This window comes from Monodon monoceros, unplaced genomic scaffold (genome assembly GCF_005190385.1).
Source record: "Monodon monoceros isolate NGI ecotype Baffin Bay Population unplaced genomic scaffold, NGI_Narwhal_1 Super_Scaffold_3, whole genome shotgun sequence".
In the NCBI taxonomy this organism is placed as follows: Eukaryota; Metazoa; Chordata; class Mammalia; order Artiodactyla; family Monodontidae; genus Monodon; species Monodon monoceros.
The window spans coordinates 37,522,055-37,545,338 of record NW_021703780.1 but is presented as its reverse complement, the minus strand read 5'-3'; the positions used below and the strand labels follow the sequence as shown (position 1 = coordinate 37,545,338).

General features: G+C 50.9%; 1 protein-coding gene across 4 annotated transcripts in view; it reads right to left on the bottom strand.

Moving 5' to 3' along the window:
• CPNE5 (copine 5) overlaps positions 1–23,284 on the bottom strand; it is a 90,775-nt gene that overhangs the window by 43,408 nt on the left and 24,083 nt on the right. For 2 of the 4 annotated variants that reach the window (XM_029244004.1, XM_029244002.1), the window contains exons 4-9: positions 6,673–6,776; positions 5,164–5,203; positions 4,873–4,949; positions 3,042–3,101; positions 845–895; positions 496–559 (exon numbers count right to left, since the gene is read on the bottom strand). In XM_029244004.1, the coding sequence (XP_029099837.1) occupies positions 496–559; positions 845–895; positions 3,042–3,101; positions 4,873–4,949; positions 5,164–5,203; positions 6,673–6,776 (396 nt within the window). Of the gene's footprint in view, positions 1–495; positions 560–844; positions 896–3,041; positions 3,102–4,235; positions 4,389–4,872; positions 4,950–5,163; positions 5,204–6,672; positions 6,777–23,284 lie in introns of those variants that run through there. The other 2 variants (XM_029244005.1, XM_029244006.1) reach the window with 2 other exon arrangements.

Here is a 23,284-nt window from a genome sequence, read left to right as displayed (position 1 = left end):
CACACACACACACACACACACACACACACACACACACACACACACACCACATGCTCTCTCTCCCTCAGCCCCATGCAGGGGTGTCACCCTACTCCAGAGCTAAAAGTGAAAAATGACAACTAAATGCCAAGCGCCCAGGCTCCAAGAAAAGGCCCCTCTGTTGCTAGTGTCAGTGCCAAGGCAGTCTTGGCTCAAGGACAAGTGAGCGGTGGCCATGATGGGGAGTGGACCAGGGCTCCCAGCCCAGCTCTGCTGCTGACTGTGGGCGAGTTTCCTCCTGTCTCTGGGCCTCAGCTCAGCTGTAAAAAGGGAAGACACCTTCTAGCTCCGATGTTGTGGACTTCTACGACAGCCAGGTCAGACTGAGGAGCCCTGTCTTCCCCCAGTCCCTCCAACGACACACAACGGTCACAGAGAGGCCAGCTTGCTCTCTGTCACTGCTTCAACCCCTCCCCGCCCCACCAGGTCCTGTCCTGGAGTCCCTCTGCCACTCACCCTGCAGTTGCTGAGCTCCTCAGCGGACAGGATGATGGTGCCACATTTCTTCCCTGGGACACCACTGGGAGAGGAGAAGATGAAAGAATGGAAAGTCAGACAAAGACAGAGCCACAAGCCTGAACTCTCCCTGAATCAGCCCTCTTCATCCTCCTCCCGCCACCCCCAACCATCCAGCAGATCTGCCCCAAAGCCCCTAAGAAGACACAGTCTCCTGTGGCCTAGGGCACTGCTTCCTGGGCCAGGCCCCCAGGCCTGGAGCTGCCCCGCCCCCTGCTCCCCAAGAGCCCGCCAAGAAGGGTACTGTCTGCAGTGAAAGTCCTAAAATTGGAAAAGCATCCAGACTCACCCGGAGGCTTCCAGACCAGTGGTCCTCAAACTTTCCATCCAAAGACCACTTCTGTGGGCAAAAGACCTCGTGGGCTAGCCACCCCACCCTGCACCCAGCTGATCCCCAGAGTCCTGGAACATTCCAGCTCTGAGCCACTCTGATTCATCGTAGGTGAGAGAGCAGTAAAAGGGGGTAAAGCAGGAGGACTGGTATACTCTTGGTGGCAGCTTGCCGGGCCCTCTCCCATGGCTCCCTCCCCTTAAACCTCTTGGCTGGGGTCTCTCTGGGGGAGAGAGATCCCGGCCAACCATGTGCCTCCTCTGTGAGGGAGGCAACCGGGACATGAAGTCAACCCACCCAGAGAATCCCCTCTAGGAGGGCAATTCCCAGGGTGGAGCTCTACCCAGGGGATCTGCACTACCCCTTCCTTTGATCAGGAGGGCCCCCTCCCCCAGGCACCATCCCATCCCATTCCGATTGTTTAGGACTAACCCAGGGGGGTCCCAGTGCAGCCAGGGGCCACTGGGAGGGAGAAGAAAATGGCACGTTGTCCAGTAGCTGTGTGACTTTGGGCTCACTACTACACCTCTCTGAATCTCAGTTTCATGGCCCATAAAATGGGTGTAATTGTAGCATCCATTTTACTAACTAATATGCACACACACAGTGCCTGGCACAGAGAAGGCCCTCAAGAGCACCATTTCTCTCCCTGCCTGGTTTCCTTTACAATCGTGCAAAGCTGATAAAATCCAGCCCCACAATTGGGCCAGCCTCAGGGTCACCAGCATGTTGACTGTGGATCACATTTTGAGAACCACTGATGGAGCTCTCCCCAGTGCCAGCTCTTAAAGGGAGAGGTTCTCAAACTGGGGAGGCATGGGAGCCGGCCCTGAGGGCTGATGAGACAGCCCAAATCTCTCCAAATCAGGTGAGCAGAGCAGAGGCTGCATCTCGAGGTTCCCCTGCCATAGGCAGGTGGCGGTGCCTGACAGCTTGTCCCCCTAGACTTGGGCAGCTGAGTTGAGTAACCCAAAGCCCCTCCCTACCTCCCCCGCCCCCCAATCTGGCCCTCCTTGCTAGTAAAGATTGATTTGTTTGACCAGGGAGATAGAATCCTCACACCAGCCTCCTCTGTCCAATGGTTCTCCATCTGCTCCTCTCTTTGCCTCTTAGCCCCTCTTCTATTTCCAATCTTTCCTTCCACGCTCTCAAGCCCCAGTCTGCTCCCACCTGCTCGCTCGGCCTCTCTCTCTCTCTCTCCCTCCCTCCCTCCCTCCCTCCATCCCTCTGGTCTTTCTTGCTCTCCCTTTCTGTTTCTCTCTCTGACTCCTGCTCCCTCTCCAATTGCTGCTTCTCTACTCTTCTTATAAATTAGCATCCATATACTTCCTGGGCTGTGAGCATCCCTGGGTCCCCTGAAGGCCTCTTTCCCACAACCCACTAGGCTGGTGGCCAATCCAGCTGCTGGGACCCCAACTTCTAGGAGCCCTCTGCAAAGGCCAGTGGAGCTTTGCTTACTCAGCCAAAGTGCTCGTCTCCAGAGGCACCTCCAGGCTGGTCCCCCAAGCAGATGCTCCCTACCCTGGCTCCCCCACCCCTGCCAGGTGAGGACCCTTTCTCCAACCAGGAGAGGAAGGGGAAAGAGTGGGAGGGTCTTGGTTGCCATATCTGCGTGAGGCCAGCCAAAAGCAGATGTTCAGGGTGGGGGCCGGAGGAACAAGGCCAGCCTCCGCCACAGCTGGTAAGCAAACGCGGAGAGTAAGGATTTAGCGGAACCACTCTGTGAGCAGGCTGACATCCAGCAGTGGAAGCAACGGAGAAGAAGATGGGGAGGAGATGAAGAGAAGAGAGGGGAAGGGTTAGAGGGGGTGGGAGGTGGAAGAAAACTGGCCGGGAGAGAGGAAGGGAAGGAAGAGTGCCCAGCCCCTGCTGATTCCCAGAAACAGCCCCTACCTCTAAGCCCCACCCTGCTCCCTGAAGTCCTATGAGCCATTGGGGCTGGGGATGCTGGAGCTCTAGCCTGGATGGGGGGAGGGCCAGCTGCGGAGTGGCCCAAAGTGCCACTTTAGGAGGGACCCAGGACCCTCTCTGTGTCCCTGACCAGGGCTAAAGGCACAGTGGTAGGAGCAGGGACTGGGCCAGGACTCTGAGGCCCCCTCTGCAGAGCTGGCTGAATGTCTGAGGACTCCAGGGCTAGAGATGTCTGGTGGCCTACCCGTTGGATACAGCTGGCATGGGTTTGCCTGTCCTGGAATTCAGGCTGAATGCTCCTATTCTGTGGAGAGAGAGAGAGCAGGTCATGAGCTGAGTATCCCCATTCTGAGAGGCCAGAGCACTTGGCATCTAGATTCTTGGAGACAGGTTTCTGTTCTGGGTCAAACATCAAACCAGGACCAAGAGCCACAGGCCAGAGGAAGAAGAGGTCTTCTTCCCAAGCCTTGTTGTGAAGCCCTGGGCAGCTCCACCCCAGGGGTTCTCAAAGTGTGGTCCCCAGGCAAGCAGCATCACAGCCCCTAGAAATGTGTTAGAAATGTAAATTCTCAGGCCCTTGCCCAGACCTGGGGTTGGAGCCCAGTAGTCTGTACTAAACAAGCCCTCCAGGTGATGCTGATGCCTGCTACAGTTTGAGAACCTCTGCTCTACCTCTTTGAGCCTCAGTGTTCGGGCTGTGAAATGGGGAGATTGCTGAGATAATCACATGAGGCCATGGAGACAAAAGACTGTCTGGTTCAGAACAGATGCCCAATGAAAGGGAGCCGTTCATAGGTCTAGCCTGGGAGACAACTAGACTTAGACACATGAAAACTTCATGTGTCTTCAGCGGGAAGAGTATATCCCCCTCCTTCACCAACACCCAGCATCTCGACATTTTAGATCGCGCTTACCCTTTAAGGCTCCTCTCAGTAGCCATCCCCTATCCCAAGTCTTCCTTGATCCCTCTTGAAGGTGTGTCCCTCCACCAAAGGTGGGTCAGGGGACAGCACAGACCCAAATAACTCATGTGCATTTGATCCAGGCAGTGGGGAGCTGAGAGGGGCCGACACAAACTCACTCCCGGGACCCCAAACTCTATAAACTTCAGAGCCCTCAAACATAAGTTTACTCCCTGTTCTCAATAAATGATAGCTATTTGTCACTATTTTCTGTGAACCCAGAGGAGGAGATGTTTGTGGGGATAGTGAGGCCTTTCTGGGGACCCCGAAGTTACCACACAGTTACTGGGGGTCAGAGACAAGGGCCTGGGAGACAGACCACTCCCCACCCCCCCACAATAACACATTCTGCAGTTATTGATCACGGTGAGGGGACAGCATCCAGTGTGAACTTGGCAGAAGCAAGTGGGGGGCTTTTCTGCCCACCCTGCCCTATGACCTGGACACTTGTCTTAGTGTGCAGGCCTCTCTTGCCTGGGCCCTACTCCTGGGGCTTCCTGAAACAGGGACAAGAGAGGTCACCCCAACACCTGGCCAACCTGGCTGGTCCCTGAAGCCACCCTCAGGCTCCACTGTGACAAGCCTTGGGACTCCACATCCCAGAGCCTGCTCAGTATAATAGTCTTCCCCTAAAAGCACTTAAAACCCTATGATGCAAGGGCAGGGTAGGATAGGGAGGGCCTCACCATGCCCAGCTCTGGCCTCAAGGTATGAACAATCTGAGGAATACTCTTTGTGAGTAGATCCCTGGGTTCAAATCCCAGCTCTTCTACTTCCTAGCTGTGTGGCCTTGGGCAAATCAATTTCCCTCTCTGGGCTTCAGTTTCTTCCCCTGTACAATGATGGGGTGGGGTGTGAGAGTGGGGTAGATAGTATCTCGGGCCATGCTAAGGAACATGGGGTTCTAATAACTGAGCCAGGGTCCCTCCAAGATAACTGGGTTAAAAGCCCTGCAAGGGCAAGGCCCATGAGGTCTCCTTATTTCCGATTGTCTGTTATGACTGGCTGACTGCTTTGCCCCTCCCCTGAGCCAGCCCTCAGCAAGGATGAACAGGAAGTTGGCCCATCACTGAGGAAGCAAACCAGACAGGTCCCACTCCCCTGAACACTTACGTGAGGGACTTCTCCAGGCGGCTCCCAGGGGACCCCACAATCTCTCCAAGGGTGCAGAAGGCCTGGCCCAGAAAATCCTGCACATCCAGGGTACAGAAAAGACCACTGTCACCCACTCTGCTCACAGCCATCCCACCTCCTCCATCACCTCACCCCTGGAAGTATGAGGGCTCTGAAATGACAGGATGCAGCATCAGACACATTCTGTGTCACAGTGAAGCCCAAGGCCAACTCAGAGTTTGGCATTTAAGAGACTTTCAGAATTGCTGGGCAGGCACTGGCAGAACTCACGTGTTTGGATAAATCAGGACTCTTGGAGTCAACATCATATCTGCAGGGAACACAGAGAGATGGTGAACGCAGCTGGGGCATCCTGCCCCAAATTGCCTGGCTTCTTGAGCTGAGCCAGGACCCCTGCTCCCCCAAAATCAGGCACCAACACAGTGGATATTTCTGGGAGTAATAGCAGGGAGATGCAAATGGGAGCCTTCTAAGGTGCTAGTCTGTCTCTTGATCTGGGTGGTAAATGGGTATCAAAAGGCATCATTGGGGTAGCGCTATTAAGATTTGGGCACTTCACTATATATGTTATGCCTCATTAAAAATTGAAAAAATAAAATAAACTTGCTCTGCCACCCTGGCTGGTTCACAGATACCCGAGCCACCCTGCTCTTCACTGACTGTTCTCCCATCTTCCCAGCTAAGGCTCAGCTGCCCTTGGACTTCAGTACCTTGCCTTTGACCTTCCCTGACTGTTCCCTTTTGCCCAGGCCTGCCCAACCTGCCCTCAGGCCTGAGCACTCAGAAAAGAGGGAGGCATGAATACCTGTACCTCAGCCCGCCACAGGCAGCTGATCCTGCAGCTGGGCACCTCTCTTCACCTGGGGCTGGCTCACCCACAGCCTCACCTGCAGCCCTTCCCTCCTGCATTCCGCCTCTACTCACACTGGCCATCTCTGCAGCCAAACAGTCATTCTAGGTACAGACAACTCCTACTGAGGGGCAGTCGTCATTGTGCCAGTCCCCTTCCCTGAGCACTTTCTCTCTCCAAAGTGTCACCAGGTGACTTCCCTACAATGGGCTGCATTGACTGCTCTGGGCCTCAAGTCCTTCTATTGGTGCCTCCAAAGTCATTTCCTTTCACTGCATTTTTTTCCTTTGCTCTCTCAGGTGCCAACCCCTCTTTCCTTCCCCACTCAGTCCACAATTCTCTAGGGCACAATCCTTTCTAATCACCTTAGACCCTGAAAATACAACAAAACACCACTCCTCCACCTGCTCATCAGACTAAAATCCCACCATCATCCTTAACCTCAGGAGAGGGGCACTCTGCATCTTTGTGATAAACACACAGATGCTTTGAGCCCCATCAGCCAAGTTACCTCTGCAGGAGGGGAAACTGGAGGGGACCCTCTCCCAGAACAAGCTTTGACAGAGGGAGAAGTCAATGGGGAGCTGGGGGGAAAAGGGCTCCCCAGAATTAGAGCTGGGTTGCCCCCAAGATCTTTCCTCACCACCCCCCGAATCAGGTAGCTTGCCCAGCACCCTCCCACACTGAGACAAATGGGGGGGGGTGCCTCTGTTCCCCCTCCCTACCTCCTTTCCACCTCCTGATGGAGGTGGGGCTGGATTCAGCTAATTGTCACTTTTATCCTAGGCCAACCCTGAGTTCCTCTACTATCACAGCTCCCCGCTACCTTCCCTCGTGAGGAAACTCCCGCCCCACTACAGGTCCTGTAGCCCCACCTCCCATCCATGGTTCCTTCCCCAGCTCCATCCTCAGCACGATCTTCTACTCACAGGTCAAAACGGAGGTTCTGCTTCTCCTCGAAGAAGTAATCCACGATGAATTTGCGCACAAAGTCGGGATTGAGTGTGTTGTCGATGACTTCAGTGCGTCCGAACTACAGGAGGAGATGGGGCGTGGATCTCATGGCCAGGCTGGTGGAACAGGGGAGCACTGGGCTCGGAGCCCCTCAGTCCTGAACCCGGTAATGAAGGAAGCCACGCCTCTCCCAGCTCCTGCCCCCAGCCCCCATCAAGGGGAGAGCTCCCACATCTAACAGTGGAAGCTGTCCACCTACGGCTCCAATCTCCATTGTCACTTTATTCTCCCTTTCTCTATATAGGCTCCACTCAAGTGAGATGGTTTTGATACCTGGATACCTGAGCAGGCCCTTCACTTGTTCACCTCACTGCCTTTGCCTAGGCTGTGTCCTCCACCTGGCCTCCCCTTCTCAGCCAAGGGCACATCCTCCAATCCTTCAAGGTCTGTTGTTAATGCTGCCTCCTCCAGGAAATCTTCCTGATTCCTCCAACCAGAGAACTACTTCTCTCTGAGCCACCACTGAACTTGTGGCACCTCTATGACCACCTTCCTTCTCTGACTGATTCCGCATTAGGTGTGTATTGATTTGATGCCCCAATTGTAAATGCAAGGCAGAGACAGGGACTGTGGAATCTTTTAAGGTCCCATCTCGTGGCATTCATGCCCTTGTGCAATCCCCTCCCCTTGAATATGGGCTGGAGCTAGTGACTCACTTCTAATGAAGACTGGACTAGAGCACAAGTCACTTCCAAGGTTATGTTATAAATGACTATGGCTTCCGTCTTAGGCGCCCTCTCTCTCTTGCTTGCTCACTTTGATGAAGCCACATGCCATGATGTGAGCTGCCCTATGGAGAGACCCATGTGGCAAAGAACCAAGGCTATCAGCCAACCCACCCCTGAGAATCTAAATCTTACCAAAGACCACTGAGTGAACTTAAAAGTGGATCCTGCCCCAGCTGAACCTTGAGAAGACTGAGGCCCTGGCCAACACCTTGACTACAGCCTTGTGAGAGACCCTGACGTAAAGGATTCCACAGAGCTACACCCAGATCCATGACCCTGTTGTTTAAGTGGCTAAGCTGTGGGCTAATTTGTTACTCAGCAGTGCATAACTAATTCAGAGACTTAACTTTCTTGGTAACCCCTGCAACATATACACTAGAGTTTGGCACACACTGGACACTCAATAATTATATCCCATTAAACTCCCTGAATGACTTAAAGCAAGTCACTCCCCATTTCTGGGCAAGAGAATTACTTAAAGGTTTGTTAAAACATAGATTGTAGGTTCTGATTCAGTGGGTTTAGGATGAGGGCTAAGAATCTGTACTTCTTTTTTTAAAATAAATGTATTTATTTTATTTATTTATTTTTGGCTGCGTTGGGTCTTCGTTGCTGCGCGCAGGTTTTCTCTAGTTGCGGCGAGCGGGGGCCACTCTTTGTTGTGGTGCGCAGGCCTCTCATCACGGAGGCCTCTCTTGCTGCGGAGCACGGGGTCTTCAGTAGCTGTGGCACGCGGGCTCAGCAGCTGCGGCACACGGGCTCAGTTGCTCCGCGGAGCGTGGGATCCTCCCAGACCAGGGCTCAAACCCATGTCCCCTGCACCGGCAGATGGATTCTTAACCACTGTGCCACCAGGGAAGCCCAGAATCTGTACTTCTAAAAATGCAGGTGACACTGATGTTGCTGGTGCAGGGACCTCCCTTGGAGAACCACTGGGCTAGACTGTGGTCCACAGGGATGGGAGCTCCCAGGAGCCTTCCCATGTCATGGAGGGCGGGCAGTGTGGGCACCGTTCCGGGCTACCAGTTCCATCAAAGCAGCTCTTTTACGTCTTCAATCCACTAGATATTTTTGGTGAGATTTTATTTTTAAAAAGGGACATGGGTCTAAAAGATAAAGTGCAAAAGCACTGTACACTCCATGGTGGTAGGGCATGATATTCCCCAAACTAAACAAGATAGGCAGACAAAATGAAAATATTTTAAATAGGTTGTCAATCATTCTTAACATGTTTCCAGTTGTCTGGGACATAGCTAGGTGTCCCCTTCTCCCCTGAAGTAAGTTAGAAACCTGCAAAGAGAACATCCCACCCAGGGCAGTGTGGGGTCATCTGGGGAGCACTAGATTTGGCACCTTCCTGCCCTCAGGCCCACAGCAAATCAATCTCTCATTCCCATCAATTCCATCAGCTAAACCTCTCCCCTCTCCCTGCCTCCTCTGCCGTGGCCTTGGTCAGGACTCTTCATTTTCTCGCCTCAAACACTGCAATAGCCACCTCCTGGCAGGTACCCCAGGTAGGCCAATCGCTAATGCTTAAGGCTCAGCTCCCCGGAAGTCCAGCTCTCTAACTCCCACCCCTTCCCTTGCACTCCCATAATCCTCCTCATATCCCTATGGCTGCACTCATCACAAGACCTAATAATGATCTACTCTTTCCATCCCACTAGACTGAGCTTCTCAAGCAATGGGTTGGCGGGGATCCAAGTGTTCCTCATCTTTGCAGCTCAGGACCTGACACAGTGTTTAACAGAGTCACAGGCTCACAGTCCCACATGATTATAGCACCAGCAGCTGCAGTAAACACTTCACACCATATTACCTTATTTAATCCTTTTATGGCAGGCTTCCCTATTTTATGGATGAGAAAATGAAAGCACCAAAAAGCCAAGTAATTTGTCCAGGGTCACATGGCTAATAATTGCTGACTTCAAGGCACAACCCAGGCATTCTGGCTCACGTTCTCTAAGCCATGTTACTCTACATATAAGGTCCTGAGGGCAAGGACAGCAGAAGCCCACTGCTCCCAGTGACTGGTATACAGTAGGTACTCATTGTTGAACGAAGAAAGGTTGAATGAGGAAATCGATGAGAAGGTTTGAGTCCCAACTTCATCACAAGATGATGGTGTGACTCGATCGGAGACTTTCAAAGCCTCAGTTTCCTCATCAGAAGATGGAGAATAATACTCGTTCTGCTTGCTTCTTAGAGTTATCCAACTCAATCCAATTATGAATTCAACAGTCTTTAAGCACTTATAAAGTAGGCCAGGCAGTGTGGTGGGTGCTGGGTTACAAACATAAATAGAACACGAATCCTGTACTTAAGGACTATCATAGGTGGGACAACTCAAACAAATAACTACAATACAGTGTGACAACACTGTTAACAGAACTATATACAAAGGTCTAAGGCAGGGTGCTCCACCCTAGCTGGGGAAGTGTGAAAGTTATTAAAATGTACAAAAAAGCAGAGCACTGGGCATCCTGTTTCGCATACTAGTCCAGGTATCTGATTTCATAGAGGTCTGCCCGTTCATTATCTCTGAGCTACTTTACAACTCCGCAAATTACAGAAAGCATAGAGTAATGCAGATGACTTTATCCATAGAAATGCAAATGGATTTCCTCAGTGGAACGCAAGTGATCATTTGATTACCACCCTGTGGATACAGACCAATTTTGCAGCTATTTGTAAATTCATTTCAGTATTCCTGATTTCATATACGTGTGTGGTGTTGGAATTATTTGAACGAGTTATAACATCTTTCTGGGTCCCTCATTGATTAATAAGTTGAATAAATCTTTGCCGTGTGTTCATTTTATATTTCTACGGGAATCGTGATTTTATCTTTAAAGAAACGTAGCCTTTAACAGGAGATTTTTAAAAATACCCATGCTTGGAATTCCCTGGAGGTCCAGTGGTTAGGACTCTGCGCTTTCACTGCCAAGGGTGAGGGTTCAATCCCTGGTAGGAGAATTAAAATCCCACGAGCCATGAGGAGCGGCAAAAAAGACAAACAAACAAAAAAACCCATCCGTGCTCAAGCCCTACCACAGGCCAATTAAATCCGAATCTCAGTGGGTGGGGCCTGAACAACTGTATTTTTAAAAAGTTTCCTACATGATTCTAAGATGCAGATGGAGTTGAGAACCACAGATTCTCAGTAGGAACATGGTAGGAGGAAGGAAGAAAACTAACATTTACTGAGCCCCTTACTGAATGCTTAGTAGATCAAGTGGATCATTGAATTATCGCATTCAATTCTCACAAAAACCCTGTGACCATTTACCCATTTTACAAGTGAGAAAACTGAAAATCAGAGAGGTTAAGTGACTTGCCCAAGCTCACACCAGCTAGGCACAGCTGGGATCTAAACCTAAGAATGTCTAACTCCAAAGCTCATTTGATATTTATATATATATATATATATATATATATATTTTAAATTTGAAGATCTAATTGGCTTTATTAAATGACTCACGAATCGGGCAGCATCTCATCTAGGAAGCACAGAGATACTCCCCAAGGCTTATTATATTTTTACTTCATCTAACTGCCAAGAGTCCTCAAGCATTATGAAAGCCAAATAAAGATGAGGTTTACTTCACAAGCATTTATAGAAGCCTCCCTGTGTGCAAGGCCATGGTAAGGACATTGAGTTGAATAAGACTGGGTTCCTGCCCCACCCCACAAATTCCATAACGATCTTATAACCCTGGTTGCAAAACAGTTCCTGCATTTTCCTCTCCTGCCCTTTCTAATTCTTAATCCCGTGTGTCTTCAGATGCAAAGAAAATTTCTCCTAATAGCTTTCTAGAATGTAGACTATTCCAGGAAAACACCCAGGTTCGAGAGAATCCTCTCTTAAGAAAGGGACCTACCTCCTCCTCAATGCACTGCCTTCCTCTCTCAAACACAATAAAAAAATCCCTCCGGCAGAATTTTATATAAACCCCAGCCCAGAAGAGGCAAGTATTCCTTTGTGCATCCTTCCATCTCCCTCCACTCCCGGCAGAGACTCCAAGGAAAACACCCATTAGGGAAGATGACAGCGCTGCTTTTAAAATGGCACTTGAAGCTCAATAGGGGGGAATTCCCTAGAGATTGATCTCTGCTGGAGAAGAAAATGGAGTTCCCCTGGAAACAGGACACGGAGGGGGACTCCAAGGGCACCCAATATCTCCTAGAGCAGGAAAGGGGACAAGTGAGCCTGGCTGGGCGGTGATAAATTACCAGGACCAGGGGTAATTAACATATATGCACATCCTAAACTACTGCGAATGAAATCTTAAACCCAGGGACTTACTAAAGATGTTTTATAGCCTTCATTACTTGGGCTAATAACAAAGGGAAAAAAATGTGAAAACTTGGATTTTAAAAATCCAGGAAGCCACTGGGTCCGTGTCAGACCCAATTTATACCCCTATTAATGACGGTCAGATCACAGCTGAACTGATGTTTTTTTTTAAAAGAAAAAGAAAAAATTAATTTGGTTGTATTTCGTTCTACATAGAGAATTAGAGATTTCAAGCCAGAAGGGACTTGGAGAGATGAGGTTTTAGCAGCGGGAAGCACGCAAAGGCACGAGATCTGACTCTGCTAAGGGGGGCTTGGGGAGGAGGGGAAGGTAGGTTAACCCCTCACCACTCTGTAACCCTGAGCCAAGCCAGCCCTGAACGCCCTTCTAGGTCCCTGGAAGGGCCTGTCCCTCCCTCCATTCCATTCTGAAGCCCTTTGTCCACACTTGGTCTCTAAGGATGGGAGGGGGCCTGACACTGCTCAAGTCTGGGGCACAGACCACCAAACACTGGTAGGCACAGGAATTCTCTGATTAACAAAGCTGCAGGGAAGCCCAAAATCTGCTTTGTTTTACCAAGTGATTCTGATGCAGAGAACCCTAGAGAATTGTTGGGTAGGCGGCAAGTGTGGACTGGGGAGGCTGTGGTATGAAATTGGGGAAGGGGCTGAGCAGTCGGGGAGGTGAGGGGACTTTGACCCCAGGGGCTGGGACAGCCTCCCAGAGAGGAGAAAGTACAAATGAGAAATAAGCCTGGAAATTAGGGTATTCACCCTCTGAAAAGCTTACTTCTTGTCCCTGGCAACAAAACTCAGTGGGAAAAGCTCCTGACATGTCACAAAAGATGCTCCCAAGGGTTCCTAAAACCCCTATGACTAAGTCCCAAGAATATCAATTAAGCAGCATTAATTATATATCATCAGTTTGAGCAAGACCCTCAGAGGGGAGGCAGACTTGAAACTTCTTTGAGGACTAAATTAAGTGGCTCCCAGGGGCTGTGCTGCACATAGAAGTCGAGATTTATGGGGGCAGGTGGGCAGCTGTCCCACCAAACTGCCCTGGGACAAGGGCCAGTGCAAGGCTGGGATTGAGCACCCAGGTCAGGCAGAAGGTCTTCCCTTCCCACATCCAACCTACAAGGCCAGGAAGGGGCAAGCCTGTGTCAAGACATGGGCCTTCTGACCTGCAGGGGGCACTGAGCTGGCAGTTAGTCCTAGACTGATTTGGAGGCTTGTTCTCCGTGCCGGAGAGTCTCCTGCTGCCGCCCCACCCTGCCCAGCTCCTTCTCCATTCCAGGAGATTGCTTCCCATCAAACTCCATCACCTGGTTCCCTTGCTCTGTGGGTTCCAGTTGGGTTTGGCCAGTGGGAGGCACTGGCAGATGGCAGATGGCAGATGGGAGACGGGAGATGAGAGAATGTGGGCTATTTCCTCCGTCTCTGGCCCAGTCTCAGCACCATGGTTCTGGGAGGGGCTGCTCCCCCCACGCCCACCACCACGCTCACCTCTCACTCACGCACAATAACATTGTCTCCTCCCACTGCCTCTTCAAGCCTGGGTGGAAACAGCTCCCTGTTGTTGCCAGGCCCTGGGTGCTGCACTGTCCCTGTGGGTGTCCTCAACCTCACCCATACCTTTGAAAGAAATCCATTAAATCTCTTCAGTGAAAACAACTGAGTAGAATTCTCTCTCCTGCTGGGACCCTGACTGATATATTTTCTCTCTCACAAACACATTCACACACTCATACCATTTCCAACTCACCTGAACACAAACCAAGAACGGTCCCCACCCCCACCCCATTCTTCTTAGACACGGTAACATTCATGTCACCAGTAAAGTGTGTGAATCCTGCCCATGCAGCCTAGGTACCCAAGGTCTGTGACAGCCCTCAGAGATGCAGGGTCCCAACCCAGCCATCCTACCTGTGGGCCTTGATGGGGACTCTCAGGGTCTAGGGCTCTCACCACAGCCTCTGCTTTGTAGAAAGTAGCCAACCTGGCCCCATCCACACAGATGTCAGAGAGCCCAGCAGGGAAGGGCAACCGCTAGATTAGAACCAGCTCTGAGTGGGCTGTGACACTCTGAAATTGAATGCAAATATCTGTACATGTCCTCATTTTCTGGGGAGAGAAGCCATGGTTTTCATCAATTTCTCAAAGGGAAGCAGAAAGCTTTAAGAACCACTAATTCTAGCTTTGAGATCTTGGGGGTTTGCACATAAGGCAGTAAAGTGAAGTAGTTAATAGAGCAGTCTGAGGCCAGGCTTCCTGGTTTCAAATCCTGGCTCTGCTATTCACTGGCTGTGTGACCTTGGCCAAATCCCTTTGTTAGGGAACCGTTGACCGAAACTGTCCACCTTGGCCAGGCACCATGATAACCACTTGCATAAGTTTCTCACAACAGGAGGTCCTGATAAGGAACATGGTACTGCTGCTGAAAACTAACTGGGAGAATATGGGAGGGGCCAAAGAGAGAGGGGAGATGCCAGCCCATAATACGTCTTGTAAAACTAACTGGAAGAATTTGGGAGGGGCCAAAAGGAAGGAGGAGACGCCAGCCCATAATATGTCCTACTAACCTCCCAGAATCCTTTCGCTGGAATCCATCTTGGCTGAGAGATGCACGCACCACCAGGAAGGACCCTGAGTCAGACCAAGTCTGGGCCAAGCAAGATGACTGGCCAGAGACAACCCGGCAACTAACCCCATTACCATAAAACCTGAGACTGTGAGCCACGTGGCAGAGCAGTTCTCCTGGGTTCCCTTACCCTGCTGCTCTCCACCCAGGCACCCCGTCCCAATAAAGTCTTTTGCTTTGTCAGTGTGTGTGTCTCCTCAGACAATTCATTTCTGAGTGTTAGACAAGAGCCCACCCTTGGGCCCTGGAAGGGGTCCCCCTTCCTGCAACACCTTCACCTCTTTGCCTTAATTTCCTCTTCCATAAAATGGAAATGACCATTTATCCACACTTTATAGAGTTGTTGGAGGCTTAAATGTGTATGTAATATACTTAGAAGAGAGCCTGGGACATAAAACATGCTCTGTAAATTTGTGATTCCACACTCTGGTTCTTTATAAATCCCAAACCCTGGCCCAGCCACCCAGGAGGTATATATCTCCCAAGTCTCTGAACTCAGCCCTGTCTCTGAGATGCTCCTGGCCCTAGCCGCTAACATTTCCTACCCATCTTCCATGCCTGAGAAGGTTTCTATCCTCCATCTAAAGGGGTCCTCTGTGCTTAAGTCCCCTGGAGGTCCCAGTTCTGTGTGGTTTCTCTCCAAATAACTTCCACATACAGGGTAAGGCTGAGGCGAAAATTCAGGGCTGGCCCTTTGCTCTTACAAACTAGCTGCTCCATTAAGATCAAGGTTCTGCCCTCCCTGTGGGCTCCCCTCAACACCTAGCAATGCCCAGGCCTCAGTTAGAAAAAAGGAAGTAGAATGTGTAAATTTTGCTTAGCCACCCAGGCCTAGAGAAGAAAATTCACTCTGGCCACTGCAGGAAAGGGAAGGCAGGAGGAGCCCTTGGGCAAGGAGGCTGCTAGTGAGAATGGGGGGAGTGGTGCCCTTGGCCCACTCATCCCCAGCTCAGACACTGGAGATGCAGAACAAAGGCAGCCTGGGAAGAGGCTCTCTCTGTTGCTTCCAGATTTCCAAAATCTGGTCCTCTTCTTCTTCCTCACAACCCACTTGCTGGGGGCAGTGACAGCAAGCAGCTCAGGGATGTCTTCCAACATGTCGGTCAACTCCCCACAGATGCCCATGGCTGGAGCCAGGGAGGTGCAGAGGGGTAGCCAGGCCAGTGGCCCAGGAGCCCCACTGGCCAGGGTTCTGTTACTTATTATCTATGTGGGACCACCTGGGTAACCCCTCAGAAGGTGCATTTCCCCATCGCTAAAACAGAACATCCTTCCTTCTCCAGGGGAAGGCTAGAGGGAAATGTGCATGAAAGGCTGCACAGAGCATCTGCTGCCCAGTTGGTCTTCAATACTGATAACAACTGTCACCAAGCCCTACCAGGTGCCAGGTGCTAAGTGTTTTCCATATATTAACTCATTTAATATTCATAATAACCTTATGAGGCAGTACTATTATCATCTTCATTTTACAGAAAAGTAAACTAAGATAAGGCTCAGAGAGACTGAGTGACTTGCCCAAGGTCACACAGCTAATGGGTGGAAGGAACAGGATTCAAACTCAGGCATTCTGGCTCCTAATCAATTAGGAGTTGATCGAGTCACTCAACAATAAGAGGTTAATACTGTGAATGAGGCTGGGACTATGTCCTATCAGTCTTTACCCCAGCCCAACCTCTGAACTTCTTCAGTGCTGACTGTCCCTTCCACCTGGTTAATTCTTCCTGTGGAATTGGGTGGTTCTACAGGTCAGGTGGCACAGGTGATCGCCCCGATCTATTCCTCTGCTCAACCTCCACACCACCTCTAACCCCTACACACACACACACACACACACACACACACACACACACACACACACACACCACAGTCCTGGTCCTTCCTATGATTTCTGTGAACATTCATTGACTAACAAGTTGACTCAGAACTGAAGATTTTAGGGCCAGAAGGAACCAAATCCTCTCAACCAATGAGAAAAGAGCGGCAGGGAAGCGGGGATGGGGTGCTCTGACAGAGGTCACATAGCTGATTAGGAAACGGGCAGTGACAAGAGCCCAGGCCAGGCGGGGCTCTGGCTCTGAGCAGTGCCCTCTTGTCCCAGAAGCCTGTCTATGCCCCCCTCTCCCAGGTTTCTCCCTTCCATCAAATCCTCCTCCTCCTTCCGCTTTGTATCGTGACTTCTCATCTTCACAACACTTCCACACATTCATGATCTCATTTAACCCCCCACTGACCCCCATGGAGATGATTTTATTATCATCCCCATTTTACACATGAAGAAACAGAGCTCCAGGAGGCCCGGGGGGAGGGCCAGGGCTCCCAGGAGTGACAGGATCACGGTGTTCACTGCGATCCTCTGCCTCAGTAGTGAGTGGGTGGCTCTGCAAGCCTGAACAATCTTAACGGCCCCTGATTTAAGCAGCTCTTGCCTTTTTACAAATTACAGCTGGATGAAGCCTCAGAGACCTTCCCCCCCAGCTGCGAAGCCCCCAGTGACTGTGCTGGCCAGGACAGAAGGAGGCCAGAGCTGACAGGCTGCTCTCTACCTCCAAGCTGCCCACCCTTCCCCAGCCGGAGCTCCCCTATAATTTTCATATATTACTGATGGCTCCTTAACGGCAGATTCTAACATCTTGCTGCAGAGCCCAGCCCCTGGACCCTCATGAATCATGTTCACTGGGATTAAAATTAGAGGCCAGAAATCTATCTGACTCAAATACAAATAGGACGAGGGAATCTGCTTGGCTCTGGGAATAGGGGACTGGGTGGGTATCCAGGGCTGGGGAGAATGGCCAGAGGTCTGGGCATCAGGCAGGAGGGCATGGGTTGTGCGGAGGGGCACAGAAGTCCCATGCCAGGTCCACCACCGTCTTGGGTCTGGAAATTTCTCTCAGGTTCTCTCACGGGAGGGGTCCAGGATCCTGTGGCCATCTCTTCCTTAGAGAGTAAGGGAAACGAGGCCCAGAGAAAGCATGGGGCTTACCTAAAGGCACACAGAGTGAACCATGACTTCTGTGGCCTGGTGGCCTCCCAGACCATTTCCTGTTTTGTCAAGGCCTCTAGGTGAGGAAGGGCAGAGGTGGAGATGGGGGGCCTGAGGCTCCAATGGCCTTCCCAGTGCTCAGGCCTGGACAGAGAAGGTTCCTGTTCTGGCCCCAGACACCAGCAGTGGCCTGTGAAATTTTATCAAGCTTCATAATAAAAGACTTCCTGCCAAAAAGCTTAGTTCCTAATTAGCCATTGTTTCCGATAATCTGTTAAATTGTCCCAGCTCCTGGGGGAGTGGCCCTTTTACCAATAAGCCTGGCTGCCAACCTGCCGGCAAAACACACTCCACTGGCTTGTGCTTCTGGTCCTGCCTGAGCAGCCGCTTTGGGGGGAATGGGGGAGCCTGAGAAAGCCTGCCACAATAGCACCTGTCCCCCAGCACACCCCAAAATGTCTATGGTTCCTATCAAATGGCATCATGACATCTGACATGATAGCATCAGTGGTTCCTTCCTTATACACCATCAGTGAAATGATAGCATCGGTGGTTTCTCACTTAAGGGCTTCTTACAGGAAAAGCCATTATTGAGCATTCTCTACGTGCCAGCCCCTTTACACGAGTTAACTCCTTTAATCCTCACAGCAGGCTTTTGAGCCTAAGCATTTGCCTAAGCGCCCCAGCTGGGAAGGTGGTGGCCTGGATTTGGACCCAGTTACCTTGACTTCAGAGCCTGCGCTCTCAACAGTTCAGCTGCAGCTATGAAGTGTGCCTGGACACTAACGCCAAAGAATAAATAGATTTATCAGCTACCAAGGGACCTGGCCTAGATCCTCGGGGTTTACTAGAAAGGCAGACTCCTTTCTTTAAAGGGAATCTTAGGCTCCTGTCTAATGTTATCACACAGAACTAACAAACACCTCTGGCTGAATGGGGGAAGGGGTGGCAGGAGCCACACACAAATTCACAGTTGGACCCTGAGGCACCACATCAAACCCTGGAGCCAGAAAAGCCCATTTTGAAAGTCAGTGGCCTGGGCAGATGAAAGGAGCCCGGACTCAGACTCAAGACCACATCACACCCCAGCTCTGCCACTTGCTAGCAGTCGCTGGGTGAAGCAAGGACCCCTCCATCCAACTGCTTCCTCATCTGGGATGTGGTGAGGGCCAAGGCAGATCACACGGTGCTGACGATGTGGAGACTGCATGGGGAGTAGGAGTGTCAGTCATCCTCCTGTTGAGGATCAGCAGGACAGGGGACAGAGCCGCCTCATAGCTTTGTCTGACTGTATTGCATAATAATACTATTTAAAGTATTGAGCACAACAAGGCACTGAGGTGATTCTGTCATTACGTCCCATCACAGCCCAATGAGCAGGCATCAGGGTCCCAGGGTCCCATTTTGCTGATGAAAAAAACTAGGACTGAGAGAGGTTATGGGACGTGGAAAAGACAGGATTTGAAGGGACATTGTAAGCAGGTTCTAAAGCCCTAACCTTAAAACTGGGAAAAGGTACCTGTGGACTCACCTGGTCCCTGAAGTAAGGCCTTGGTCCTAGACTGCCTGCTCCTGATGACAGGGAGTCAAGGCCCTGGAAATGCAGCTGTGTGACAAGAGCAAAAACCACTAAAGGCTGCCCAAGGGACCCAAGGCTCAAGAGGGACCTTTCTTTGCAGAGGCAGACTCCTCTCTGCAAAAAGGGGAGAGTCGGAAAGCCAACCCCATGCTGGCCTGGGAATCCACCTCCTAGCGAGGCTTGCCTCCTGTTTTGGGCTTTAGCAACAATAACAGTCCATTCATTACTTTAAATCTTTTGATAAAGGTCTACATTTTATGACGGGGGCCAGGTCCTGTTCTGGTCATCAGGGATCCCAACTGGGCTCACAGCCTAGTGGGCGGAAGGTCATTTCATTTCACACTTAAACTCTTGGCCATTGGATCAAGCGGATCCCCACTGCCCTTGCCCACCCCATCTTATCCCAGGAGCTCCACAAACACTGCAAATTGTCTTCCTGCGGCTGCCCCTTCCCCTACAATCTGCTCTGCACACAGGGGACAGAGTTATCTTTCTGAAACATAAACCAGGCTACATCACTCCCCTGCTCAAAACCCTCACATAGCTTCTCATCACACTTAGAGCAGTGTCTGAACTCCTACATGGCCTACAAAGCCCTGCAGGATCTGCCTGTGCAACCTCTGTGACCATATGGCCCACTGTCTTTATTATTCACACCACTCAAACTGTACCAGTCTTTCTTTTGGTCCTTTGACGAAAAGAGCTTGTTCCCACCTTGGGGCCTCTGCACTCGCTGTTCCCTCTGCCTGGAACCTCCCCACCACCAGACTAATGCATGGCACCACTTGGGGCTCAACTCGCGTCACCAGCCCCTCAGCAGGGCCTCCCCTGACGCCCCTTTAACTAAAGCAGCTCCCTTTTCCCAGGTCACTGTCTCATCACACTGTCTTATCTTTTTCACAGCACTGATCAACCAGCACCTGAAATTATCCAATTTCTTTGCTGACTACACTAAGCCTCTCCAGAGCATGGACTCTGCCTGTCTTGTTCTCCACTGTATGCCTGGATCAGTGTATGGCATATAGTAAGTGCTCAATAAATGCCAGTTCCCTGACTACTGATTCTGGAAACCGTGATAAAATCTAAGACCACATACTCCCAACAGGGCTCCCGGGGGGCGCCGCCCTCCCCTCTGGAGCTGATCTCTAACCTCCCTCCAGCACACACTGGGCTGCAGTTGGACTAAGTCACAGCCAGCTAGCTCATGGACACGCAGGCCATTCCCACCCCCAGGTTTTGCTCATGTCGGGTCCCATTCCTGGAATGCCCTTTCCTCCTCCCACCATCCTTCAAGTCCAAAGTATGGTGTTGTCTCCCCCTGGAAGCCTCCCTAGCCCTCTTGATCTCTCCCTGCTGTGAAGTGCTGAGAATTCATGTCTAAACTACTTGGGAGGCTCTTGGACTAGTTGTGGTCTGAAACTTGGGGCCTCAGAGAGGATCTGTTCCAACACCCTCAACAAGATGAATAAATGAGGCTTTTAAATCCTTCTATAGGGCTTCCCTTGTGGCGCAGTGGTTAAAAATCTGCCTGCCAATGCAGGGGACACGGGTTCGAGCCCTGGTCCAGGAAGATCCCACATGCCGCGGAGCAACTAATCCCATGCGCCACAACTACTGAGCTTGTGTTCTAGAGCCTATGAGCCACAACTACCGAGCCCACGTGCTGTTGCTACTGAAGCCTGCGAGCCTAGAGCCCATGGTCCGCGACAAGAGAAGCCACCACTCGCCGCAACTAGAGAAAGCCTGCATGCAGCAACAAAGACCCAACACAGCCAAAAAATAAAAATAAATAAAATAAAATTTAAAAGGTAAATAAATAAATCTTTCTATATATGTGTCTGTTCTCCCCAGCTCCCTGTAAGGTCTCTGAGGGCAGGGACCTCCCTGCTACAGCTTTGCACCCTGGAGGATACCACAGTGTCTTACCTAAATTACTTCCCTTCTCTTGGCCTCCACACTGCTATTTATAGAATGGGCTACCTGAGATAAAGTATATAAACTGCCTGGTACATTGCCCGGCACCATCAGTGATCTATTAACAAGAGCTATCTTTTACCAAGTGCCTACCTGGCTCCTGCAACTTATCCTATGTTATCTCAAATCCTTAGACAATCCAGAAGGTAAGTATTGTTAGTTGTTCATATTACATGTGAGGAATCTGAGGCTCAGAGGGGATAAGTGTCTAGGCCACACAGCTCTAAGTACCAGGGTCCTGAAACAAACCCAGGTTTGTCTGACTCTTAAAAGTGCCCAGGATCCCACCCCTCCTCTGTGGTCTGGGCATAATCTGTACCTGCCTGCAAAGTTGTTATAAGGATTAGGGATGATGAGTATGAGATGCTGGACACATGGCAGGCACTCAATAAAGGATGCCCGTTGTCACACAGATTTTCCATACATCTTGGTTGATTCTTTGAGTAGCTTAAATAATCAGAGTTATCAGGGAGCAATCATGGCTGCTGGGACAGAGGTGTCTGGGGATCTCAGAGACAGCTTAAGGTGGATCAGAGCTGGCTAAAGGAAAGGGCATGGTGGAGAATCTCCTCTGGAGGAATAAAGTGAGGGTGGGCAGTACGCCAGACTGGGGGCTATGAGTGTTTGGATGCAGGGAGAGGGACAGAGCTAAGAAGAGCTTCTTCCCTAAGATAGTGGGTAACAGGCCCTGAGGTAGGGAGGGAAAAGCCTGGAGTCAAACAGCTTGGGTTTTGTTCTACTGTCTGTAACACATTATTTTAAATTATTTTTTAATGAGTTTCATCCATCTTATGAGTGGGAGTTACATTTGAAAGACCCTAATTAGGAGGCCTCACCTCTAATACGTTATCTCCTGGGTACTGGAGAGCCCTATTAACAGAGGGATGTTAGCAATGATTTTTCACAACCAACAGGAAGGGGTAGAGAGACACCTGGATGGTTAGGAGTGCTGTACAAGCACTTAAGCACTTGCAAAAGCAGGGAGTGAGAATCTGCAGAAACCAGTGACCTCAAGCCTTGGGAGTGGGCCTGGGCTTCTGATACCCCTGGGTTCTCCCACAGATGGAGGCTGCTGTGGCCTGATCCTTACCAACGCTGGAACATCATCCCTTGGCTGACTTTCAGAAGCCTTTCAGGCAAGAGGCAGGCCCAGGGACCTCTCTGAGCTTGTAAGGACAGGTGTGTGACTAGGGGCCACTTACTAATATTAGGTTAGAGTCTAACCTTAACTGTTAGACCATATGAAATTGCCAAAATTTTCAAATTGCAGATTCATACGGTTCAATCTAATTCACAGGTGCGTGCGGCAGAAATCAGCCTGAGACCTGCTTTCACAGTTGTGTAGGTCCTGGCGTCGAGGTTGAGCGGAAGCAGAGATGTGCCTGCACCCACTCCTGACTGTGGGAGGCTGCAGGTCTCTGTCCCAAAGACCTGGCAGCTGGCCAACCAGGGTTAGGTGGCTTCATAACAGATTGAGTCCCAGCCCCACACTGATGAACTGCATGGCCTTGCATAAGCCGCTTCAGCTTTTCCCGTCTCAGTTCCTACCTGTGATCTGGGCCAATCACTTCTCCTCACAGTTGGCTGCAGCATTAGGGATGCGCCAGCAGAGCACACAGCAAGGGCTGAATCCATGGTAGTTCCTGTCTTATGGCCATGTTTAGGGTAGTCCAAATGGGAGAGGCTCTAACACCAGGCTAAGAAGTTGATGTTTTGTCTTAGAGCCTTGAGAAATGGGTGAATTCCTGAGCTGTCATTTGGAGAGCCACAGGAAAAAGCCCTCTTCTGTTCAGGAGGAGCTAAAAAGGAGACCTTGGGGATGAGCCTGGGGGTGACCTTTGGGGCCAGAGCCAGGGAGGATAGTCAGGGTCTGATAGGGGGCAGGAGGCAGACAGGCCACCACCAGAGAGGCAGAGTTTTGTGGGCAGACTGAGAGGAGATACCCAGGATAAACACCAGCAGGGGACAAAGGCGCCACAGAGTCTGGGAGTGGGTCTCCTGCACCATCCGCAGCCACCATCCTGGTGGCCGGTATGCCATGCTACAATGCTCTGGGCACGACACAGGGATGACATCCCTGTGTCCGGCCTTTCCTGAAAGAGCCCCTCCTGATGAGGGACTCCTCACACACAGGGTTGGGATGCTTCCCTTCAAGCCCCTCTCCCCCTGGAAGCCCTCACTCCTTGGAGCGAATCAGGTCCTACAGCCCCAGGCTGAGGAGGGAACTCGGGTTTCCCAGGAAGCTTGAGTATTTGAGAATGTTGGCTGTTGCTCCTGGGTTCCTGGTGCGGGCAGGGTTGGTTTAGTTCCCAGGGTCTCCAAGTGTGGC